We start from the raw sequence: 25,394 nt of genomic DNA, 5'->3' as shown, positions 1-25,394 counted from the left end.
TGAGAAAAACCTTACTTGACTGCGTCATGCCTATACCGAGCGACGACATACTTGACGCGTTGCACAACAATTACGATCATCGGAAATTTATAGACACATGCCGACTGTTTAACGTTGATCAAAACAAGTCGTTTAAACAAACGAGAGATACTGTAGCAAACGGATTAGGGACCACTTATTATTACGAAAATGGCTACGTACCGCTCCCGGGCAAAAAATTACGACGCACATGATTTACATGTAACTAATGGCAAACACGCAGGCTCTACTTTTATGGGCTTCGGTTGGGCCAAGCCACCAAAGGGTTCGGGTCACGCGAGTACATATACCGTGACTTGTATTAAACAGTCGAATGCCGTCTCGTTGGCGTGGTGGGATTTCATTCCGAAATTAACCGACGTAGGCATCACAAAGGTAACGAATCTATTAGAGCTTACGTTTACGCGCTGCTGTGAGCGCAAGCTCAGACACAGACCAGTGTATTGGCGACTGGCACCGGGTTGGATGCTCAAAAGCAGCTCGTTACGGTAGTGGAATCTTTAATTAATTCGGAGCCAAACCTGAAGCAGTCAATCAACCAGTTTCAACCGGGTTAAATTATGATTCTTTTATATTCCTTTGAATGCCAACCTCAAGATAATGAAACGTTCTCTATGTCCTAGTCCAGTATCTCGAAAAGCAGAAACCAAAATTGTCTCTTTAGATAGACCGCGTCAGAACACGAAGAAGCATTTAGCCTTTATATTCTGGTAAAAACAAATTGGTCACACTGAAAAAAAAATTGTACACTTATTGTACCATTAGAGAGTTTATCATTACTTCACAATGGCTAATTCACTACCAGTCGTGGGCGTAAGGGGAGGATAGGGATGTCTTTAGGGGATGGGCTTTTCAATCCCCCCACACTTTTTAGTGAATTAACCCCCCCACACACACACGCGTGTAAGTGTGTATTTGCCTGCAACTGGGGACCCCCTATTGTTCCTCTTTTGTTTGAAGACCCTCCATATGTTTTGTACACAGTTGTCAATCGGGGACCCTCTGTCAATCGGGGACCTTATTGTCCTCTCTTGTTCAGGGTCCCCAACTGAATGCAGAAACAAACTCGCACACCCACATCCCCATCCCTACCCCAAATTTCGGCACAAATTTACACCATTGCTCCCAGTCGTGTTTCAGAAAAGTGCATATGGAGAAATACAAAATTTCCTTGGTCTTTTGGAAATAAACAACAAATTGTCACTGAGATTTGCAATAAAACTACAAAAAGGACTTGTGTTTTTGTTTCGGGGTGTACCTTGAATTTTTTTCTTCTTAGTTGAAAGAGGGAAGTTGTGAATTTCTTTCAACACCGGAAAATATGCAATTTCCATGTGTCACCATGAAATCTGATGAAGCAATGCTTTAGGCTATTTGAGTTTGGTTCTCATCCCTTTCTCAAGGAAAAAGCTTCCTTTGAAATTTCTCAGGTGCTGGCCTTATCTAGTCACCCCACTCCCCGATTCACCATAAATCAATACTGTGTCGATAGGGAGTGGTCCCCGACGAGGCTCTACTCCATTGACTGGAATGCTTTGAGCGCAGAATCGCCGGTGGGATCTCGTAATTTTCTGGTCAGTCGCTGGGTAATGATTGGGCCGGACTGGTAGCGAAGGTGTGGCTCATCACACAGGATGATCTCCTCCACCACGCGAGCTACCTCCTCAGGCGCCTGGTTTTCCATCATGCGGCGGCGCATGTCCCTGTGCCAGAACTCAGAGAACATCCCCTTGGCGGACTCCTCCCATATTTTGGTCATGGACTCTGGTTGGAATTCGGGGCTCAAAACATATACCACCCTAGGTGAGGTGAAGGTTCCAGGCTCAAGAATGACGACTCTGTAAGAAAACAAAATCGTATACTGCATGACTAGACGATTATCCCGGCACTTCATAAGTTGTGTTCCAGGTGTGCCGCATAGTTCACGCTGTTTAATGACCGGTCCTGTGAAAGGATTTGTGACAAACTCAACAATACTGCCAGTTAGTATCCCTGTGGATGTTGTTTGACAGCGCAAATGTAGGGAGCGTGGATGTGAAATGATTACATGTGTAACCAAGCACTTGCGCCAGTTTTTTCCCTTTTCTGTGTATTAAAGAAACCCCACCTCTGGGTAGACCGTTGTTGGACCGGTGTTAATGGTATCTCTTGAGGTACGGTCTCCGCTGTTTATGGGTACATTCCACTAAATGGTTGTATTTCTGCGCGCGAGCTCATTAATATTTTGTGATCCCATGGGGTTTCTACAATAAGACATGCCATAATCAGGAGGCATCATAGAAATATTTCTATAAATCCCGAATTTGGGACTGATAGTTTCAAGTTCAGGGTATTTCTTTCGCAAAAAGCCCCAAATTGCGGGCCTATTTTGGATAGAGGCGGGCGGCTGCATTCAGAAATGAGCGCTTTAGTGTTTCTGCTGTTTCCTTGAAAGGCTAATAAAAAAAATCGTGGCTAACCCCCATGAAATTGAAACGAAAAGCGATTGTCTGGCCATAATCTTGAATTTCCAGAAAAAAAAAACTGAGGCCAACCTCTTCAGGAGAGTCAACAGGCGGCGCTTTTGCAGTGCTGTCTATGGGCGCGTATGGTGCATACACGTAGTGCAACCTTTCAGGGTGCACTGAACTAATTGAAGCCCCATCGAAGACAATGTAAAATCGACCACGTTTGCAGCCCCGGTGCGGGCAACCGAAGTCCCTCAGGCCTCTCAAACAAAAAAACAAAGTGTTCTGGGGTCATTCAGCTTTAAATTGATTTTCAATTTTTAGTAGGTTAACCAATGAAATTTGTAATTATCCACCCAAAACAAACTCACCTTCCAAAAAGTGAACGTTCCCAAGTCTGTCAGAGGCCATTTTTCAAATGACATCCCTCCACCTTTTCAGGCTCTTGGGACAATTTTTCAGAGGCATTTTTCTGTGCTTCGCCCCGGGATGGGAGCCCTTGAATCTAGGGAGTTCATTCTGGGCCATTCTTTCACAATCCCACAAATTCTTGGGCCACAACAATCTCCTCTTTTTCAAATAAACAACAGGGGTACTTTTTGAGCGCCTTGGCCTGCCGAAGAATTTCCCTTGAATTGGGCAGTGCACCCTTAAGGCGAGTCTGAAGGGTTCCACCGCGTGACGGAGGCGGGTCATGCTGATCTACCGCCTCTGTCATGTCGGTTGGTGCTTTTTGACCGCCACTCCACGGGTAACCTTTTCGCAGTTTTGTTTTCTTATGAGTTAAATGTGTCATGTGCTCTTAGACCGGAGAGACCAGGGAATATTTGTGATATTTCAGAGGAGGCAAACTGTTGCATTTTCCCTGCCATTTAGGAGTTTTCATTTTATGGGTCCAGTCCACTAATTCAAGCCCAATTGAAAACAGTGTAAAATCAGCAGCGTTCAGCATGCACGCCAACATCCCTGAGATTTCTGAAACACAAATGAAATTCTTGTCTGGTCACTTATCTTTCAATTTCTTTTTAATTTTTTGTGTGTTAACCAATTACATTTTTAATTATTCCCACAAAACAAAATCACCCCCTCAAAAGTGATTTTCCGAAGTCTGATTGCAGCCATTTTTCAAGTGGCAACCCTCGACTTTCTCGGGCAGTTAGGACCATTTTTCAACCGTAGTTTTTAGCCCTTCTGCCCTCATATGAGAGCGCAAAGACCCAGGGAGTTGATCCTGGCAACGATTTACACAATCTCACCATTTTGAGGGCCAAACAATCTCCTTTTTCAAAAGATACTGTGGAAGGGGGCACTTTTAATGCTAATGAGCTGGTCAAAAATTCTCACTTGAATTAGTGGTCTGCACCCTTATGAACTTTGACCAAGATGGCGACCCAGTGGTCTCGTTATGGAGACCTCTCGGTGACAGAAAGTGCTGTAACTTTTCCTAGTTATTACATTCGCCAGCAATCTTGAGTCGACATGATGGTCTTGCATTTATTCTTTTGATGGTGCTGCATTGTAGTGAGATGTGAGACTGGAACACTGTAGTCCGAGATTTTTATGATAATTTATTGCTCGGGTATGTTTACCATATAGCGCCCCCGTTGTTCAGTGCAGTCGCTGACCATAAGTAAATGGACTTAATGCATCAACTTATGCTTTAAGAGATGAAGTGTAGTTCCAGGACACCCTTTTTTGTGATGAATACGGAACTCAAGTATATGTGTGTCTTCCTTACTTTTGCTTTGCAGAATTTTGTACTTCCTGAATTTGCATTTTGAGGTCAATTTGTCCTTTATGCTGCTTTATGGGTACAGTACAAAATATGGATTCTGTTCCGTCAGGTGGTTTTTCATCTACCCCTTCCTGGTCTGCTGTGGCAGTAGTATAACACATGTATTTTCTTTACTTGACATGACCTTTTTTGAGCTCCCTTTGCATCAGAGAAATTGCGTACTCTTACATGGGTGACTTTGAAGAAATTATTGTATTTTAGCTCCAACTATTCAATTCATTGCATGGTGTCTGCTATAACCTGTCCATTGCTCCCTTTAAGTAGATGTATTGTTTTCCAGTGCTGGCATTAGGTCACCTTATGAAGTAATTATGATCGTTTTATTCTTATTCCCTTCTCTCTCATGTGCTGTATCCCATGCTGATCGACCGCCTCTGTCATATCGGTCGGTGCTTTTCGACGGTCACTCCACCGTCTCCGAATAAATGTTTTGATTCAGTAGTCAAGCCGAACCCAAGAGTATCGCGGGCCAGTTGTATATAATCCCGTACCATTGGACACTCTGTCCGTGACCGCCTCCACCGTATCCACCACACAAATATTGGATAAAACTTTTTTTTCAAAGTTACTCACTTTTGTATAAGAAGTGTAATTCACGGCTCCTTAAGTAAAGGCTTATTGTTATTGGTATGCATGTATGTTGTTCCGTGGCAATCATCAGCTTCGCTAATAAATTATCAGCTCACTATTGAATTAAGTAGTTAAGTTTTTTCGGAAACATAAAGACAAACAAAAACCCAGAACCAAACAAAATGTGCACACGTACAATGCCAATGTCAGGACCACATTACCCTTTCTTCGGATGATATTCATTTAGCCTAAATGGGGAAATAACTACCCTATTCCGAGTCTTTAGATACAGAGCCATGGTGAATGAAACAAAGTAAAAAATCGTACCTGATATTGTAAGCCTTGCGAAGAACCAAAGCGAGGCTCTCGGAAAGCCCTTCCAAAGCACACTTAGTTGCTGCGTAAAGGCCCATAAAAGGCGATTCTATGAGATCGAGAAAAAAGATGTAAGGTTTTTATTATTATAGCTTATTACCCCAAAAAGACGATTATGGAAAAAGTAAAACTCTGCGAGATTGTTTAAGAATGTACAAAGATCAGGTGACAACACAGACAGGGGGGGTGCAGTGGATTGTTTGGTGGAACCACTATGGTAAGTTCTTGGTTAGGCCTGTAGAGATTGTGGATGAGCTTTTGAGAAATCGTGCGGATGGCTCTGGGGACATACTGTGCGAAAGGTGATTGGCTTAAAATCATCTCCCAACAGGGATCGATTAATGAGGATTGGAGTTGGTGAGGGATGGATTAATTTCGCAGGGAGGATGGAGTAACTTGGCAAGGAGACTTGGTTGTGGGTAAAATGACCGGCGGCTTGGGAGAAGGATTGGTGGACGACAGGAGGATATACTGAACTGCTGCTGAAGGGTTTAGTGGATAGGCTCGAAGATACTGAGTAGCTTAATGGGTGACTAGACTGATGATTCGAAAGATCAGGTGCAGATCCAGAGCGGATGGGTGAGGACCAATCCCCGGTCCATTGAAACTTTTTTTTGTTTTCTTTGTAAGGGCCTACGTCTCAGGTTAAAAGACCCCCTAATAAGCATAATGTACGTTGGGGTCTTATTATGGACAAACAAGGGATGAAATGGCTTGACCAAAGGCGACAACATCGTGTAGTAATCTATGGAATTCCATATCTGCTGTCGCCCGTCGTCCGTCGCATTTTGCTTTTTGTTGTGTCCCAATTCTGCCATTTACCAGTTCCAAACATGCCATTTTCCGTCGTGCGTCGCCCGTCGTGCGTCGCCCGTCGTGCGTCGCCCATCAAATGGGTTGCATAGGACATGCAAAAGCCGTTGTTTAACAAATGACAATGTGATGATTCCATTCACTTCTAAAGATCTTTTCCGAATAAGGCAAGTACAAATCCCACCTGCAAAGCATATACTAGTCACATAATTAATTCCAATAATGCTAGACTACCCCTGCCCCTTGACAAGAAAATATCGCCTCTCTGAGAATTCAACCAAGTGTTTTTTGGGGAAAAACATTTTCAGCAAAAATGTTCCGGCCAACTTATCCACAGTGTTATTCTAATTTGCATACTGTAAAAATGTGCCGACTTGTTTCCATCAAATTCCAGGAAGAAATCTGCCAACCGATACAGATATTCTATCTTGTCCTCTCAATTTCACCTTGAAATCCAGAAATACTAGACGTTCTGTGGATAACAAACTGTTTATTAAATGTATTGTTAAGGGGCAATTACCACTTGGTTTAAGTTTCAGAAAATATGACGTGTTGGTTTTTGTCGGTGTGTATGCCATGGCGGATAGACCAATGAGAACAGGTTGTCCAGCACATCAGCATTATTTATGGGGCTAACAAGTAACGTTGCTGTTTAAAAGACTTCTGTGAGCCAACCTGCAAATAAAGTCATGTCTAATTTGGAGTATACAGCAGATTTCATCATAGGTATACCCGCCCTCAAAATATTGTTGAATCAGTTTGTCTCTTATGAAAACTATTGGGAATCAAACATTGTAAATAATCTATTATTTACATTCCGTTCTGAGGGATATCGTGCAGGGACAGACAGAAATATCACATAGGCTATAGACCTAAAGTCTGGCTGTTAACGAGTAAAGTTACGTCTAGAGTAACTAAGTTATCGAGAAATTTTGTTGATTTATTTATGTAACCAAAATGGTGTTATTTCATATACACGTTGCTTAGCCGATGTCAGGATATTATTTCTTCTTTCAATTGGAGTTTGGCGCAACTGCAAAAACGAATACATGTACATCTTCTAGTTCTATTGCTAAAATGAGAGTCAGGCGTGGTGGATCGATCGAACAAGGACATGTACATGTGAAACGATCAAGGGTCAAAGTTAAAAATACCACTGCGCAATCGTGACAAAAAAACCACGGGCGACGCACGACGGGCGACGCACGACGGACGACGGCAGATATGGAATTCCATAGTAATCCCCCAACCAAAAGGTTTCTAAAGCCTCCAACAGGTAAAACATCCTGGATCTGCCCTTAGATATAAGCCTTCCGGTTAGGGGTTATCCATTTTGTCTTTTTCAAAAGCGTACAAGGCGTACTCTTTTTCCTGCCCCCTTCTAAAAGAGTCCAGAATAAATGATTATTTCTCTGTGGTGCCTGGGGACCCATTCTAACACGCAATGTACGGCTGTTAATGTGCAGTAGACGACCAGAGAATAGTGGCAGGAGGAAAAACAATGTCCATGACAGGTCTCGACATTTGCGGTCTTCCGATTGCCCGGGCAAATTCCTTCTTTCAGTTCGGCATGTAAAAATTAGGGACAAATTGCTCAGTGTAATACTTAAAATAAAAGTGTTCATTCTTTGTGATCAAGAATAGCAGTCAGCAAATGTACGTTTGATTTGATTTTCCCCCTCTTCACAAAAGCTTATAAAAAGTGGTAAAAAGTATACAGCTGGGCCTATGTGGTTACAATGATTTTTTGCATTGTTACGTACATGTACAAACTTTGGTATTTTGAGCACGCTGAGCATTTAGCAGGGCACCTTTCCACACAAGGGAAAGTGCGTTACATAAACTGTAAAATGCACTTGTACGGTGTTACTATTTACAACAAACTTTTTTTTTTCTCTCTCTCTCTTTCTCTCTCTCTTGCCTCCCTCCAGGCGACGCAACTACACGACGCGAAGGCACGAGGGCTCCCTTGCGTCATGCCGTTGGGTCAAACTGTCGCCTTCTTGCCACTTCGTGTGTACACACACAACGCGTAGTGCGTCGCGTCGTGCCGTCGTGTCGTGCTGTCTGAGGTCCTCTCCTTGCTGCATTTTTTTTCTGCGTAAACGTCGCCCCTTCCGTCGCCCGTCGCGTCGTGCCGTCGTACGTCGCATCGTACATCGTGTGGTGCATCGCGTCGCCTATTACGTCGCCTGAAGCACTACGCAACGCACGAAACAAGCACGACGCGTCGCGTGCTATCGCCCTTTGCTTCATGGTGTTTATAGAGGGCGCCTTTGCTGTTTTCTTTAATTTCCTTCCCCCAGCCCGTGCTTGCACATTGCATGCCATAGGTAGTAGGCCTTCACTCTGTTGTTGTTTTTCGTGCATTTATCTGTTTTCATTAAGAGTGAGTTGTTGAAGAAAAGTTTTTCTTTTCAAAATGTATTCAGAAAAAGCTTCGCGACCAATCAGCATTGTCTTCAGGAAATAAATAACATTAACGTCAGCCACAACAAGGTTTTAGCTTTTCCTGCTCTAACTTTGATCTTTAAAATTATTTGTAAATCCATTCTAAGTTACAATACATCAATCATTATTACGTGGTTACAAAAATGTAAATGTGGATCTGATTGACAAATTATGTACGTGGCCAAACAGAGTTGAAGAAAAGACATCGTCACAATGAAAGCAGGATCTTCAGTGGTTTAGTAAATATAATTGAAAGTGTGGTGCTTATGAAGTTAACGAGGAAGACTGAAGGATGACTGAAGATGGAATATCTGAGGGTAATAATATAGTGCAGACTGGGTGGTATTTACCTAAACCCGTGGTCAAACTTTCGGTAGTACAATTGTGGACAAATTGTCTGGAGGGATGGGAGTACTACTCGGGAATTTGCCCATATATATAGACCACAGGGAAATATTCATAAGGTTACAAATCTACCACAAATGGAAACTCCTTTTGTGGGGACATTCGAACAAGGATCGACCGGCTAAGTTAAAGAGTGACGAGTTCTGGGCTTACACTTAGTATGTGAGAGCAGTTCCTACACACGCAGAGTTTCTATTTGCTCTTTTTTCATTAAAAAAAAATAAAATATGACAGAAATCAATCCTAATTGATGAGGAAAGGATGAAATAAAAAACAAGAAAAATCAACACCAAAGAACGAGTAACATGTACTTTGCAAGCTCGGGGACGGAAATGAAAGAAAGCATTAAAGTCGCCCTCTATAAACACCATGAAGCAAAGGGCGACAGCTCAGGAAGCGTCGTGTCGTGCGTCGCATCGTGCTTCAGGCGACGTAATAGGCGACGCGATGCACCGCACGACGCGACGCACGACGCGTCTTGTGTGTACAAACGAAATGGTAAGAAGGCGAAGGGACGGCACGACGCAAGGGAGCCCTCGTGCCGTGGCGTCGTGTAGTTGAAGAGAGAGAGAGAGAGATTGTTGCGGGGTGATAGTTGGCCGGTCTATAATATGATTTTTCACATGTTTCTAAAGCAACCAATGCACCCCTCCCCCAGCATACAGTTTGTACGCTTGTGAAAATGATGACATAATTGATGACCCCTTAGTTCCTGAGCTGACTTTGTCAATATGGTTTATACCGGATGGCAAATTGGTTGTTCAGATGAAAGATACTCGGTCAAACCTGGATAGATTGATTATGTATTGAGAGATACTGGGCAACTCAGTGGGTGCTTTGGATCAATAAGGGTATTCTAATGGTTGAGTTGGGTGATGTCACTATTGCAGAATGACGTGGCTCGTGGGTTGGTTGATACAGCGCAGTCGATGAACTGGGGATTTTCATAACGAGAGCATACCGAGTTACTCTCACATGATGTTGGCGGTTAGGCAATTCATGCACTTTACCTGTTTTTCCAGATTCACTGGAAGTGTTGATGATAAGACCGGATTTCTGTTCCTGCATGAATGGTAGCACTGCTTTTATAACTTGCGCCGGGCCCCAAAAATTGACATCCATCATGGCCTGAGCTTGGTCAAGGGAGCCCAGTGATTTGGCGAAGAAAGGATCATCAACGCCATTAACCGCTGCATTGTTAACTGTGGAATATGAAGGGATAATTCACTTTAACAAGACGCAAATCTACTGAAGTCACTTGGCTGCAATTTTGCAGGGGGTTCTGGAGGCCCCCCTTTCGGGAAAGGGGGCACGAACCAAGAAGGACTGCATCAGATTTTTTTTCTACACTAATTTCTGAGCAGCGAGGGGATACAGGCCTCTACATACAGGGAGAGACCCTGGATCTATCTCCTCAATGACAAGTAAAAACAGAAATCCGTTGGCTTTTGGAAGCTGTCTTTAAGAACTTGTGGGTTGACACCCAGTCCTTATAGTTGTGCTTGATATTTAAATGGAAGTGTTTAAGTAAAAGTTTTAATGTTGTTGGTTTCAGCAACCATTCTTTCCTGTATGGCTGATAACCATCACATCATCTTAGCAGCATTAACTTATAAATAAAGCAACAAATTAAACTGGTTGTTAAAAGAAAAGGTTTCCATAGACAGGTAAAGTATATATAAAGTATAAAGATATACAGTCTAAAGTAAAAACGTACACACCAACATGTCAGGTGCATTTTAACTTTCGACCCTGACACCCTGAGCTTAATATGTTCTCACCGACAACATCGATTCTCCCATTGTCCCGAATGATTTCGTCAACCAATGCCTTGATAGTTTCTGTCTTGGTGACATCGACCTCTCGAATGAACAGATTCTCGTTGATTGCGTCACCGGCAGCTGCTTCGAGGTCACCTTTATCGGACAGCTTCAAAACAGTGGCGTAAACCTGCATTGAAAATCAAAAGAATAGTATTCCTTTCGGCATAAGGTAAATCTATCCTGTTGAATTCTAAAGAGAACGGTGGAGTAACAGCCTATTCATAAGTCGGCCATTGTATATTGAAATTGAGATTAAATGTTTTATTCTGTGAACCCAAGAATAAAATTGTATCAAATTAAATAAAAGTTCATGAAACAATATCCTCTTAGGGTGGTGCAAAATTTTAAATTTGTGATTGATTATATCTCAATGTTTTGAGCAACACTAAAAGATGAAAGTAAGGCATGAACCCAAAATAGTCTGACAACTAACCATTTGATAGATCACATGGAAAAGATATGTTCAGGGAAAGTGATCAAGAATGGTTTCTCTGTAAATAAGGTCTATTCTGAAGTTTGCAAAGTCAGGAAAGTTGGGGGAAACTCCATGAGCTATCTTAAAATGGTGCTTAGATCGTACGCTTAGAAATACCACCTCAGCCAGACCCAGTCCTTAAGAGGAGCCAGTAATCAAGACCACCTTTGGCGTCATTTCCTCATTTTCTCTGATGTATCCCAGATCATGGGAAAGAAATTTGCTGGATCTCAAATCCTGCTTGTCTGCAGATTGTCACAAGCAAACTGTGCATTCAGCTGCCGCACTGGTCACTCTCATAACATAACTGATACCACCTTCAAATTTCGACCCATGCATGCTCTATTTTTAAAGCAAGACAAAGGCGGTCATCTTGTAAGTTTGATGGTCAGTTCATATAGAGCTCTATGGTCATGGCCAAAGTCAGAGTTCCCTAGTACACAAAGTACGTGCACTTAGCATTTTTAGTTTCACCGCAATAAAGTAAAGCATTAACAGCATTGTTGCGCGAACAAAACACAGATGTACGATCGATAGATAGATAGAAATAGAAAGATATAGGTATATACATGTACATACACATACAGGCCTATATACATATAAGTACAGTACTTGTTTTCATTTGAAGTGAAAAGAAGGTGGTATAGTTTTCAGTTCTTGTAAATGCAATTTCATCAAGGTATGCAAGGGGGCACTTTTTTAAAGTTGTAATAATTTTACACAATTATTTCTTGTCAAAAGAACGTAAGAGCAGTGCGAAATCAGTCCTACAGAAAATGTTTATAAACATACTACCAACAATACTACAGTCCAAACAGAATGATTAACGAGAAAATCAAGCATAACTTGGAATCTAGTCTATAAGAAAATATTAGAATATTTTCTTATAGACATGGTTCTTTTGAATAAAATTGAGGCAGTCCAACGGCGGCCGGTCATTTTGAATTTCAGTTTTTGCCATAGGGAAAAGATGTAAATTCAAGCAGGATGCGTACTCTAGCTCAGGCCCCCTTGAAGCCACACGCCATCTTTTTGTTAATATGATGCTCTTTACACCATCCAAAGTCTATAACAGGTCATTGATATTTAACTGAGGTCAATTTTCGCTCGTCACCCAGCACACGATCAGGGAGCTCGGTTCGGCTGAAGGCCTGGAACTGTTTTTTACGAAGGAAATACTTCACCTGGGGTCACAGATAATGACTCACAGAGTATTATGGGTACATTTCTGCGAGGCGCAAGAGTTCGTGCAGTGCGTTACAGAAGCGGAGATTATCAGTTCGATATTTGTTTTCCGTGTTGCTTCCTCGTTGCTGAAAATATTCTAACTTCACTTCGTTCGTTCGTTGTTCGTTCAATATTTCTTGGACTTTGTACAGATGAAAACCTGACTTGGAATCACCACATTGATGTCTTATGTAGTAAAGTATCTAAAACTGTTCGGGTTATGAATCGTTTGAAGAATTTTGTCCCCAAAACATTCTTTTAATATTATATAACTCCTTTATTCTTTCATACTTGGATTATGGTCTACTCGCTTTGGTGGGATCTGCAACTGTGCATGGCTTCAACAAACTCTTTAAGTTACAGAAGAAAGCTGTTCGCACTGTAAATAATGCAGGTTACCTTAATCATACCACTCCTCTATTTGCCAAATTTAACATTCTGAAACTATATGATCCCTATTACCATCGACTTGGTATATTTATGTATAAATACACACATTATGCTCCCTCAGATTTCAAATCATCTATTCTCGTTAACTTCTCCTGTTCATTCGCATGAAACACGTAGTTCGCCGAAAGGCGATATGTATGTGAGCAAAAATAGAACGTCCTTTTTTAGAAACAGTTCATTTCAACGTGGTGTTATATACTGGAATGAACTCGATACTGGTCTAAAAGAGTGTACTATCGTCGTCTTATTTGCCAAAACACTGAAAGAATCGATCAACAATACAATACAATACAATACAATACAATACAATACAATACAGTGCAGTGCAGTGCAGTGCAGTGCAATGAAATGCAATGCAATAAGGCTTCACCTTCTTTCTTCATGTTGACATCATTAGATATGCACATTGTACATGTACACTTATATATATACTGTTTGTAAATAATCTGTCTAAACACATACAAGATATCCACACAAATAAACAGCAATAACCAGCCATGTTTCATCACTCCACAGTTTATGCAGTGATTTTCAACTCGAACGTGATTGTACAATTACACTGTCATCTTTAACATAGGCCTTTGACTTCAGTGTTGATAGTGAAGTCGTTTCAGATTGGCAACAGAACTTTACAAGTCAAAGTTGATTAAGATCGGTAATTTTTAGTAACAGAAGGATGTTTGATGATAAAAATCGAATTACAAAAAATCTGTTTGACGACTGGTAAACATTAAACGGCAGAAGGGTTGGAGCAATTAGCAGCCACGACTGTTTGTAGTTACATGCATAATTAGAAGGATTTACGTTTAAATTGACATTATTCGCTCGAGGTAAAATGATTTATTCCGTGAACCTAAGAATAAAAAGTGTATGCAGTAAAATGAAAGTTTATGGAATAATTTCCTTTTACGATAATTCATAATTTTGAATTTGAGATTTATTATATCTCACTTTTTGAGCAACATCAAAAAATGAAAGTGAGGCATGAAACTAAAATAGTCTGACACCAAACCAGTAGAGAAATTAAATTGAATAGTTCAGGGAAAGCGATCAAGAACGGCTTTTCTGTAAAAAAGGTCTATTCTGAAGTCTGTAAAGTCAGGAAAGAAGGGGGAAAACTTCATGAGATACATTAAAATCGTGCTTAGATCGTGTGCTTAGAAGTACCGCCTCAGCCAGGCCTATAGTCCGTAAGAGCAGCCAGTTATCAAGACCACCTTCGTCGCCATTTCCTTATTTTCTTTGAAGTGTCCCACTTAATCGAGACGAAATTAACTGGGTCTCAAATCCTGCTTGTTAGCAGATTGTCAAAGCAAACTGTGCATTCAGCTGCCGCACTAGTCACTATCATAAAATGACTGATACCACCTTCAAACTTCGACCCATGCATGTTCTATATTTAATAGCAAGACAAAGACGGTTATCTTGTAACTTTAATAGACAGTCTATATACAGCTTATGGTTCAGACCAAAGTCAGAAATCCCTCGTACACAAAGTACGTGCACTTAGCATTCTTAGTTTCAACGCAATAAAGTAAAGCAATTACCGGAATTTTTTCCTTAACAAAATACAGATATAACTGTTGCTATAATTGTAAGAACATGAAGTTGTACACAAAAGATGAATTTGTAAAAAAAATGAAGTGAAGAAAACAAAAAATGAAGTTGTATGGAAAAGATGCAGTTGTAAAGAAAACGATGAAGTTATAATAACAAAAAATGAAGGTATTAAAAAAGAAAACAAAACAAAAAAATGAAGCTATTCAATTGAGACAAAACAAACAAAGAAAACAAACAAAAGACGTTAATTCAATGTCAAGAAAACTGTCACAGGCTCTGAAAAGAGCCTGAGGCTAAGAAGTTCTCTAACTTTGTCCATTTGTATTGTTTTCTTTGGACTCTTTTTGCTGCTGCTTTGGTCTGCTCATTCTTTACAGATGCTGACATTTTCACGGGAAAAGACCGGTTCACAAGGCAGAGAACAACTCCTCAAACCCTTTGCATTTTCAACCAAGCCTACAAAGCTACAAATGCAACATCGTCAACTGAAATTAACGTCAGCTCATATTTAGTCAGCAGTGAAAGAAAAACTGGTTACAAATGCTCACTGTTTCAAGAACTTCAACACCCACAGTGGCTGCCATTAAACAATATTCAATGCGTAGGGACCAGCAATGTACATCTTCAGGACTGGGACTTGGAGATGTTGCCACATTGGTCACATCTGCTGCAAGCACAGCATCTCAAGGCGAGAGACTGGGTGTTGCTCCTACACCAATCACATCAGCAATAGTCCTCAGGTCTATTGATAAAGGGTCATTCACGCCCCCCCCCGAACACTACCAGGATTGGGGTCTGGCGGTGTCGGGGGACTGACCACAACTTCTGGACACCAAGCCAGTTCTCCAGGCACTGATACATCATTGGGTCTGGGGCCTAGTGGTGTTCATCCATGTGCCACTGCATCCATCAGCATGTACCTCGGTTGCCCAATAGGGTCAATGTCCTCCAGATCTCAATGCAAAAGTGCCCGGCAGACATGGCCAATTAAATGGGACCTCTTGCATCCTGACTTGTACCATAACTCTTTGAGTCTGACCACAAACAGTGTCTCAAGTTCTTCACTGTGCCCTCCAAACCAAGGTATGGGTACTAACTTCGGTCTTGGCGGTCATACACAACCAGTGACATTGTATATCCCTCCTGGATAATGTTTTAGATTTCTCCGTGCCCTACCGTGCTCACACAGTTGCACATACCGTCGCCAATGCTTCCAATGCTAGAACAAACCCCATTTCTGGATATCAGTACAGGTCTGGTGCAGCAGGTAACAAGGCCTTAACATTCACCAGACGCGACCAAGTGCACTCTCGTTTCCCTCTCAGCAACAGTGCAGGAAGTAATCGATTATTCCTTTAGGTAGAGGGACAGGCTCGGGCCATTAGTAGTCCACAAACTAGTCAGATTTTCACACCGATCAATGTAAAGTCATTGCGGCAATATTTGCCTGGTTAAAACCATGACAAGGTCAAGTTTTTGGTCGATGGCTTTGAGCACGGCTTTAAGCTAGGGCATGTAGGAAATCGCAAAGGCAAATAATGTAAGAATTTAGTTTCTGCTCTGGATATGCCTCACATTATTACTGAGAGATTACAAAAAAGGTTGATGTAGGCAGGTAAGTCAAACTGGTCTTGTGCCCAAGAAATATACAACGCCTATTTGACGCAGTGCTGATTCTGTGAATTCCGGAATTCCAGATGAATATGCAATGGTTCACTACGCGTCAATACGCAGTTTCCATCATCAAAAATGAAAAGCCGTCAAGCTTGATACCGAATCTGCATTCAAGATTATTCCATTACACCTAGAGAATCACCATTTGCTGGGTTTACGTTGGGAAGTTAGAGCCAAAAATTTTATTTTGATGAAACTCTTCCAATGGGTTGTACGATTTTCGAAGCATGTTGGTACTGCTCTGCAGTGGATAGCGCTCACAAAAATAGGGGTCCAAAAGTATGATCCATCTTTTATACAATCTCCTTCTCATTGGTCGGGACGAGAAACGGAGTCATGAACACACATTTAAAGCACCATTGGCAAAGATAAAACCTCAAGGCCCATAACGCTTCGCCTTTGCAGAAACAGAACTGGACGCCGCTTGCATGGACGCTATGTTCACAGACTGTACAACATTCTCGACCCTTCCGATCATTTCCTTGTAAGGAAGGCCATAGTAGGCGCCAAAAGGCATTACCCCCGGGTTGATATGCGTTTCTCTGTCACTCTCAGTGTACTCAAAACTTGTAGCCGCACTATTGCATTATGCTGACTCCTATTTTAAGCAGTCCTTGTTCAGGTTGGCATTTGCTGCATTTCTCCGTGTGGGGGAAATGACGAAATCCAATGGTAACTTAGACAATATTGTGAAAAAGCAAGACATTAGACCAAAGAAACGGATGAATAATATTCCAGAATTATAAAGTATTCAGGAGGGAGACAAAAAGCTATTGAATTGGTTCGTGGAAAAAGTTGGGGAAACAATCCATGAGCTACCTTAAAATCGTGCTTAGATCGTGTGCTTAGAAGTACCGCCTCAGCCAGGCCCAGTCCGTAAGAGCAGCCGGTTATCAAGACCACCTTCGGCGCCATTTCTTAATTTTCTCTGAAGTATCCTAATTGATTGAGATTAAATTTGCTGGGTCTCAAATCCTGCTTGTCAGCACAATGTCAAAGCAAACTGTGAATTCAGCTCCCACACTGGTTACGATCATAAAATGACTGAAACCACCTTCAGACTTTGACCCATGCATGCTCTACGGTGGTCATCTTGTAGATGTAGTGACCTGTACTTTGTAGTTCTAATTTATCGCATGGAAAACTATTTATCTAATTAATTATGCAGCCCGAAAACCACTCTACACTTTCCATGACATAAGCCTGAACATCCACCATAACAAACAGTCCTTTTGGAATCACGATTTATGTCCGAATCAAGCTTATACCCCTTAATTGACATTCAATTATAAATTAACTAATTGTAAACATTGTTTTGCTAGTGTTCCATGGGAAGTTCCAATGTGTTACCTTAGTTTGGGTTTGGAATGATCCGCATTTACACTTTTTATGAAGGACGGAGCAATATGTCCGGGATCCTCCCTATGAACAGTGCCTTATGGCTGTGGGCGTTGGTCGTTCGAGAACTTTCTCGGGTGTGGCCGTTTCGCCGCTGATCGAGCAACGCCCGGGTAAGAAAGTTTGTCCCAAAATTCTTCACTTTCTGTACTTTTTGTGGTTAAGTACCCTCACAGGGCTTATCATCATAACCGCTGATCATTATAGAGCATGTCAGTTGATCTTATACATAAGGATAGTGGGATTTTGATTCACTTTTTGAGTGGTTTTATGATCATATTGTTGGGGATTCTCCTGCGATAGATTGCTGTGTGGCATACGTTATACACATGTATACATGTATGTATACACACAAAGCACGTTTCGTTACATTTACGTTGGACGTGGTGTGCGCTGTAGGCCTCGTGTGTGCTCGCTGTGTATGGAGCTTGGGGCTGTGTACGACTCGCATCGGTGGGTCGCGCGGCCATTGCTTTTCATAGTGTGCTTACAAGATGGGGTACGCTGTCTATATTTTATGCGGTGTGCATTCTATACAAGTATTCATACTGCAGTTCTATAATCCCTGTAGTTAAGAATATTATTTATCATGCCACTTTTGTGAATTATGTTTGCATTAGCTCAAGCTTTTGAGGAACTTGCCTGCCACAGGGTTCCTGCACCACTTTAGGCTACATCACTGCTAAGCCACCACACCAGGGTAATTATTTAACACAAAGTGTTGATACAATGTTTCAACTTGACATTTTTATAACATTGTGTACACTAGATGTATAAGTGTATTAAATGTGTTGAATTTTGCATACAATAAATATCTTTGGTTGTAACCACTTATGCAACAATTTTGCATACAGGGAAATGTTTACCGAAAGAAGCTGATGAGACGAAAGCCACAAATAATAATTAAATCAACATCCGGTTTCCGACTGAATTCTTTGGGGGAATCAGTCAAGGGAGAGTGCCTCATCGTCTATCACTGGAGGATGGACCTACCACCCCACTACCAGGGGCGGCGGCCTAGAATCCCACGTCCGGTCACATAAATTTGACAGTCCATATGCAGCGGTTCAGGCCAAAGTTAAAAGTCCCTAGGCCTACTTGCACTTAGCATTCATAGTTTCAACGCAATAAATATAAGTGGGTACATTTTCAAGTGGGTACATTTTGATCAAGCAGAAACAATTTAACCCAACTCAAACAGCGCCTCTGTTGTGTTTACCATACTTCAAAGAGGCTAATGCCTCAAAGGAAACGGCAGCTCAGCTTGTTTTCAGGCGTATTTTGTTTCACTACAAACAAAATCGAAGTACTTGTTTTCGATGGAAGTGAAAAAAAGGTGGTATAGTTTTCAGTTGTCATAAGATAATACACTTTCATGAACGTATTCATGGGGGCACGTTTTTGATGTTGCAACAATTTTACACAATTAGTTCTTGTCAAAACAAACCCCAGAGCAGTACGAATTCAGTCCCCCAGACAATTTTAAACATACTAGCAACTATGCTATTGTCCAAACAGGATAATTAATTAGAAAATCAAGCATAAAAAATGGAACGTTTTGAGCAGATGATGTCAAACGTGTTACACAAGCGGCGATTATCAATTCGATTTTTCTTTCCTTCCTCATTTCTGAACATATTCTTACACTCATTTTGTTCGTTTATCCAAAACTGATCAAGAAAACCAATGATTTGAAATATATCGCCAAAAGACAGGTGATCAGTGATAGTTCGTGGGAAGATAAATTTCCACACTGTGATTGTAACAAGGCCATGTTTTTTATCAAACATCCGACACTTAGCCCGCGCCAAGGCATTTCCATTGGCGAACCAAAAAAATTTAAATACCGCTTCGCTAACAGGAAGTGATGGCCTTGCGGTCACGGGTCGTGCACAATGTAGCCAATCACAGTGAAAAGCCATCAGCCTTTCCCAACGCCATGTTTATGGCGCTGATTGACGAGCGAACGCCTTGCACACGTTTCGACTCATGTTTTTTAAAATTTGGAAAAATCCTGTTTGTCACACACGTGGGTTCCCGAAAAACTCCGGTCATTTATAGTTTGTCATTGCTGTGTCATGGATCGCGTTGCGAAATAATGTCACAGCATAAAACGCAACAGAGGTGCTCAAATTGATAAAGTATTTCTGTTGAATTTCATGCCAGGTTTTTCTATACAATTAATTAATTTTTTTCTCAAAGCTCTCTATATCTCAGAGGAACAGTTTGCAAGTACATAAATGACTAACTTGGAAAATAATTTACGGAAATGAATGGCTTTCATTATTGCATAATTACGTTTCCCTTTTTGGGGTGTATCTATATAGGCCTATCACACGTTTTCGACCAAACTAGGACATTTAGTATTAACGTGCGCAAGTAACATTCAGCAAGGATGCCGCTAAACATAATTCATAAAGTGGCGTCTCTGGATGTAGTCCAGGACAACTCGAGATATGTTAATTAATGATTTTCTGATGGAATGAGGAATGCGGGAGATTCACAATAGTGTGCTTCCAAGATTTTGCAACGTGTGGGCCAATCACGATGCGTGAAATCTGTCGAACCGATGTGCATTTGGAAATGGTCGACAGATTTGGCGTGATGTGATTGACCAACGCGTTGCAAACTCTTGGAGGCGCATTACTGTGAATCGCCCGCATTTTAGGAATTAATTTTGAACTCAGCTTCGAGATTAAGTGCGGTTCAGTTGGGAGTGTCTTGAAACCCTGTCAAAATACCTTTCATCTTTAAATGAAATGATTAGGGATATCATTCAGCAATATCTTACATGCGTTTTTGGAGATATTCATCAAAATACTCGTACCTAGAAACTTTTTCAGAGAAAATTGAACCTTTTTTGTTCAACCCAATCAGCATTCAACCTTTTCATTTATGTAGGCCAAACCCTCTGATTAATAAGCCAAAAAATGCTCCAACGGTCGGACATGTATCCAATATCTGCCCATTTGAAAGAATCTCTTCTATTAAAAGATAACTGAAAATGGAAAAGACAAAAAACCTCAGTTTTGGTGTTTCCCAGGCGCGTACGTGGTCCATGGACGGGCCGTGAAAAAATATGCGAGCTTTGGACATTTATCATTGTGTGTATGTGTGTACAATATACATTGTTACTTTATTTCTGCATGATACACGCCGCACACGAAGTTCCCGTGAAAATACACAAACATACGCTTTGAAAGGGCGCAATGTTACAAAAACCAGACAGTGACTTCCGTTAACCAATCGCCCTACGCGCAAGGCGGAGCCTACGCGCAGTGCGTGCTTAGCACACAGCTATTCGCGCCTAACATCTGCCCTTAGTACAGGGCAGAGCGCCATCTGTAACTTCGCACCGCGCCTAGTGACTGGTGCCCTCTGCACGTCACAGTTGTTTGGCAGTGCAGTGAATGTTGTTCAGCGGCGCTTAGTGTTGTTAAGGTTGCCCTATAGACATAAATAACCCATACATCGACAGCGCCTATTTAAATCAACGTCTGGATACCGTAATGAAGACGGTGCCCAACTTAACATGAAACTTTGGGCGGAAGTAGTTCAGAAGTGTGCACAAGCCTATGGAGAAATCTCGGAATGAGTGATACAAATCAGAAATTTTGGATGAAAATGCCCTGACGGCGACTGAAAACCCTGTCCGGAATTTATTTATGAGCTCCACTGCAGCTACGTATTTATTTTTTTTTCCAGAAAATAATTCGGTCTTTGCACAATGAATGATTGAATTTAGAGCAACGTGCATGACGAGCTGACCTAGTCGCCACGGTCGCGCACGTGCGCTTGTTCAACCTCTTCACCATTCCAGAGTCGTTGTATTAATGATCAACTTCAATGAGACCTTTTTAAACAGGTTCCTGCTCTAGTAATAGACAGCACGCAGCTTAGAGCTTAGAGCTCTGCAAAGTCTGAAGTATTTAAAATAATCATGTTTTGCCACAGAGAAGGGAAATACCCTAAATTTCTTCACTTGTACATTTACAGTACGAATGTTTGAGACAACATAATTCATGTTACATGTATTATAACTTTGCACGTGGCCACAAAGCCAGGGGATTATTCTTAACTTGCATACAATTTTATACAGCATGTCTTGCAATATGCAACCCATGAATTCATCTTCTCCCAAAGTATTAATCAGAAAGGGTATCAAATTAAAGCAAACAGTGTTTTCTATTTACTGACAATTTCATTTGAAGCTCACATTATGATGCAGAGATTCTTTTAAACACGTAGCAAAGAACTCTATTCAGCTCAGTATTCTCATTTTGTAGGGCATTTTCATTGGTCTTAGTGTTAATGGAGTAAACACAACTGTGTGACTGCTGCGTGTCCTATAAAATTAGTTTTATATAATCATCTCATGATCTTGCATGTACATTTAGATATAATTTCTAAACATGAACACTCTGTTCTTTTAAATGTAAGGTGGCATAACCAAATGGAAACTAATGTGTTATAAATACACTCACTATCACTATTCTCATTCTGGTGAGGTCCTTTTTTCATCAAAAGAGCATCCCCATGCCAGGCGTTTGAGCCATGGCTAATCTCCGAATTCTGCAAATTGTGAACATCGATTTTCAAACAGAAATTGGCATCAAGTTATCTGTACATGTACTATCAGAATAACTCTGCTTATGCAAAATTACTGGAATACTAGCATTTACATGCATACAAATAAAAAATGCTACAAATGAAGTGAATCAGAATATTTTACAGCTGAATTAAGAGTTCACTTTTAGACTATTTTCCGACCTCATTAAGCCGCTGTACTGTAGGCCCATGTTTCACTTTTTTCATTCAAATATTTCCAGTACTACCATTTCTTCAGGATAATTAAGCGCCCTACTCATTACAATGCTTAAGTACAAACATTCTCGGGCATTTCAGGAAGTGGGTGAAGAATCACTGTAAACTGAGCTAGCTTATAAATTACACATGCAGACGTGTAACCTGTCTTCCTTCCTCTATGGTATAACTATAACAGTGGCCTAACACCACACGGATGGACCATGAGCATGGTGAGATGTTCATGTGCAAACATGACAAAGGAGAGTGTTTAGGGTCAGTATGTCATTTTGGAACAATGCTTCCATTGCTTTACGTTGAAATAGAGGGCAAATGTTGCTATAGATAAGGGCTCAGCTTACGGAAAAACTGGAGACTAGAATTAACATTGGCATGAATGGCCTACGCTCATGCCACATGTTTGCTGATTGCCCTCAGATAATTCTAAAAAATGCCGAATAAAACTACTCAAATTTAATTGAAAGCTTACAAATTTAGTCATTGTGCTTTCAGTTTGGTTTTACCCGTTGAAATACATAATATTGATAATACTTTAAAATACCTCTATCGGTAGCGGTTCTTCTTTGACAATTTGGCCGGACAGCCTCGTTCAGTATACAAATCATGACATCTGCGACTATACGTCTGCAATGCCCAATCATACGTATGAAAACAAACACGGTGGTTGTGTTTGTATTGCGCATGTCCAAAGCCCATGGGTTTTGAAAATGGCGTCGTCCGTAAAATTACACTCTGGCGCCCGATGTTGCCGGTCTATAGGTTATTTATGTCTGTGATTGCACTACACTAATATGCACCCACAGATAACAGCGCAAAATCCAAGAGTAATTGCGGCGTCTGGTGACGCCCAGGAATATTATGACCTCCTTTTTTACTGAAAATTCAAATCTACGACCACTGGGACATTTTTCTTTTCAATTTAACAAGGTTTTTGTCTGGAATTTTTTTATAGAGAGAGAGATAAATAAAAATGTAAAGACTCGGGCAGACGGTGATATGAACCTAAAAATTTACTTTAAAGGTCATAAATGTACTGTTGATCTTAGAATTTTCCTTTCGTTCTTTTTTTATTTCAGTTTCTACCCTCGCGCAGTGAAACAACTCTCATTCCGCAGTGAAACTACTTTTACCGCGAAGTGCAACAACTCTCACCACGCAGCGTAATTTGGCCTGAAAAGAACATCGTAGTTAAACTACTAAGCTGAAGTGGTGCTCGAGCAAAAAAAAAACGCAGTTCAACATTACTCAAAGAAAGGTACGGTGAAATTTAAAGGTTAAAGGCACAGTTCTTCGTTTTTGAACAAATGTTCTACGTGTTTTCCCCACTGGTGCCGACACCCAATTATAGGTCTACTTCCTGACAACGCAAATTGACGTAGGATTTTGATAATTTGAGACCTCACGTTTTACCGTCAATTTGCAGTTAACTTTTTATAAACTTTATCAGTGTTTGACGAAATTAAGTTAATCACTGCAAGAGCTTCACCGAAGAAGAGTTCAGTATTTTAAAGTTAGCGGTCCCACCTTTTCCCGATCAGCAAGCGCGTTCGTATCTCCTTCCCTTCTCCCTGCCATGGTATCATCTGACATCGAGTCACCCTAACGGTACTCACTGCATACACCGCTCAACCGATTTAAATCAAGGTCAAAATCTCGGTTTCTACGACTTTTATTATTTACATTGAATCTCCGACGATCAGAGGTAAATCGGGAGGAGCACGTCGACCTACACACTCTACTGCAGCATATGTGCCCCTGCTGTACGGTTGTAGCGCCACCATACCTAGTCTTTGTTCCAAGACCTTCTAGTGTGCAGTGTCCCAATTCAAGGAAAATTCTCCGCCAGCTTGAGGCGCACAAAAAGTACCTCCAGAGATTGTTTCGAAAAGAGGGGTCTGTTTGGGCCAAGAAATGGTGGGATTGTGTCAGTATGGCCCAGGATCACCTCTGTAGATTCAGGGGCACCCACCTGGGGGCAAAGCAGACCAAAATGGGATTGAAAATTAGTCAGAAGAGCCCCAGGAAGGTGAGGGATGTCATTTGAAAAATGGCCGCTGGGAGAGCTTGGCAACATTCACTTTTTGGGGGGTGAGTTTGTTTAGGGCGGATAATTAAAAAATTCATTGGTTAGCCTACTAAAAATTGAAAATCAAATGAAACCTGAAGGACCAAACAGCACATTGTTTTTTGTTTGAGAAGCCTCAGGGACTTCAGTTGCCTGCCATGGGGCTCCAAACTTGGTTGATTGTACACTATTTTCAATGGAGCTTGAATTGGTTCAGTGCACCCTATATTGCCAAGATGGCGGCGTCCAGGATGTCATGGCGGCTGGATTGAAAATCATTTCTCACGTTTGCGTTAGTTATACCAGTCGTGGAAAGACTGGAATAAGCCAGGGATTGCAGTTGTATGAATTATGAGACATGAGAAACATTTGATTGTTGGCAGCAACGCTCCACTGGTAAATACCCATGCAATCATATGGAAATTCTGAAAAACAATGAACTCTGTCACTGTTCATGCTGTTTTGTGTGTAATTTTCAAGAAATCAGCAGTGACCGAAGGACTTGATGGTTTCCATCAAGTCCTTCGGTCACTGCTGGGCCTTCGGTCACTGATGGGCCAACCCTAACCGAGCTTAATCCTAACGGAGGCCAACCCTAATGACGGCTAACTCTAACGGAGGCCAACCCTAATTATGAAGGGTAACCCTAACAGGGCCCTAAGCAAGGGTGGGGGTACTTCCTTGATGGTCAAGTACAGCCCGCGCACCAACTGACCAAGCTGTGGATATATGCGCAGGTGACTGAAAGTTCTCGTAACACTCTCCTTGGTGGTTTGTTCCACTCTTGTCTTGGAAGTGCCCTATTTTGGGCTCAGGTTTTCAACTCTTGGGCTGGAGCGTGTCAACAGGAGTAAATTCTACAAAGAGCTTTCATGTCAAAGCATGGCTGAAGTTTCATAATTTTCTTGTATTTGATCTCTGCTGATGGCCAAAGGGGTAACCCTTCCTTATCAGTAGGACATGCTAGTTGAAGCTATTCACGTGGAAAAGTTCAATTTTCAAA

The 25,394-nt window shown here is 41.4% G+C and overlaps 1 protein-coding gene and 1 long non-coding RNA gene across 6 annotated transcripts; one reads left to right on the top strand and one right to left on the bottom strand.

Moving 5' to 3' along the window:
• Positions 1-593: 593 nt before the first annotated feature.
• On the bottom strand, positions 594-24,852 carry LOC147799835 (retinol dehydrogenase 8-like). 2 transcript variants are annotated; one of them, XM_087133093.1, is made up of 5 exons: positions 23,851-24,852; positions 10,677-10,845; positions 9,906-10,097; positions 5,179-5,275; positions 594-1,877 (listed from the first exon to the last, which is right to left on the bottom strand). In XM_087133093.1, exons 1-5 carry the CDS (start codon positions 23,914-23,916, stop codon positions 1,553-1,555), a joined length of 849 nt encoding a protein of 282 aa, XP_086989219.1. In that variant the 5' UTR covers positions 23,917-24,852; the 3' UTR covers positions 594-1,552. The 2 variants fall into 2 exon arrangements, with proteins under 2 accessions (XP_086989219.1, XP_086989218.1); XM_087133092.1 differs by lacking the exon at positions 23,851-24,852 and adding an exon at positions 16,924-17,063.
• Positions 10,800-23,852, top strand: LOC147799836 (uncharacterized). 4 transcript variants are annotated; one of them, XR_015424358.1, is made up of 4 exons: positions 10,800-10,887; positions 14,808-17,615; positions 18,123-18,202; positions 23,403-23,852. It is a non-coding gene; the product is annotated as an uncharacterized LOC147799836 (long non-coding RNA). The 4 variants fall into 4 exon arrangements; XR_015424360.1 differs by lacking the exon at positions 23,403-23,852 and having other exon boundaries at positions 14,808-15,513; positions 17,500-17,615; positions 18,123-21,248; XR_015424359.1 differs by lacking the exon at positions 23,403-23,852 and adding an exon at positions 18,357-21,248.
• Positions 24,853-25,394: the final 542 nt, after the last annotated feature.

The sequence above is a fragment of the Acanthaster planci genome, linkage group LG02, assembly GCF_054643075.1.
Source record: "Acanthaster planci isolate LZ-2023a linkage group LG02, COTS_SCS, whole genome shotgun sequence".
In the NCBI taxonomy this organism is placed as follows: Eukaryota; Metazoa; Echinodermata; class Asteroidea; order Valvatida; family Acanthasteridae; genus Acanthaster; species Acanthaster planci.
The sequence above is the reverse complement of the archived record's forward strand: the minus strand, read 5'-3'. Positions and strand labels throughout refer to the sequence as shown.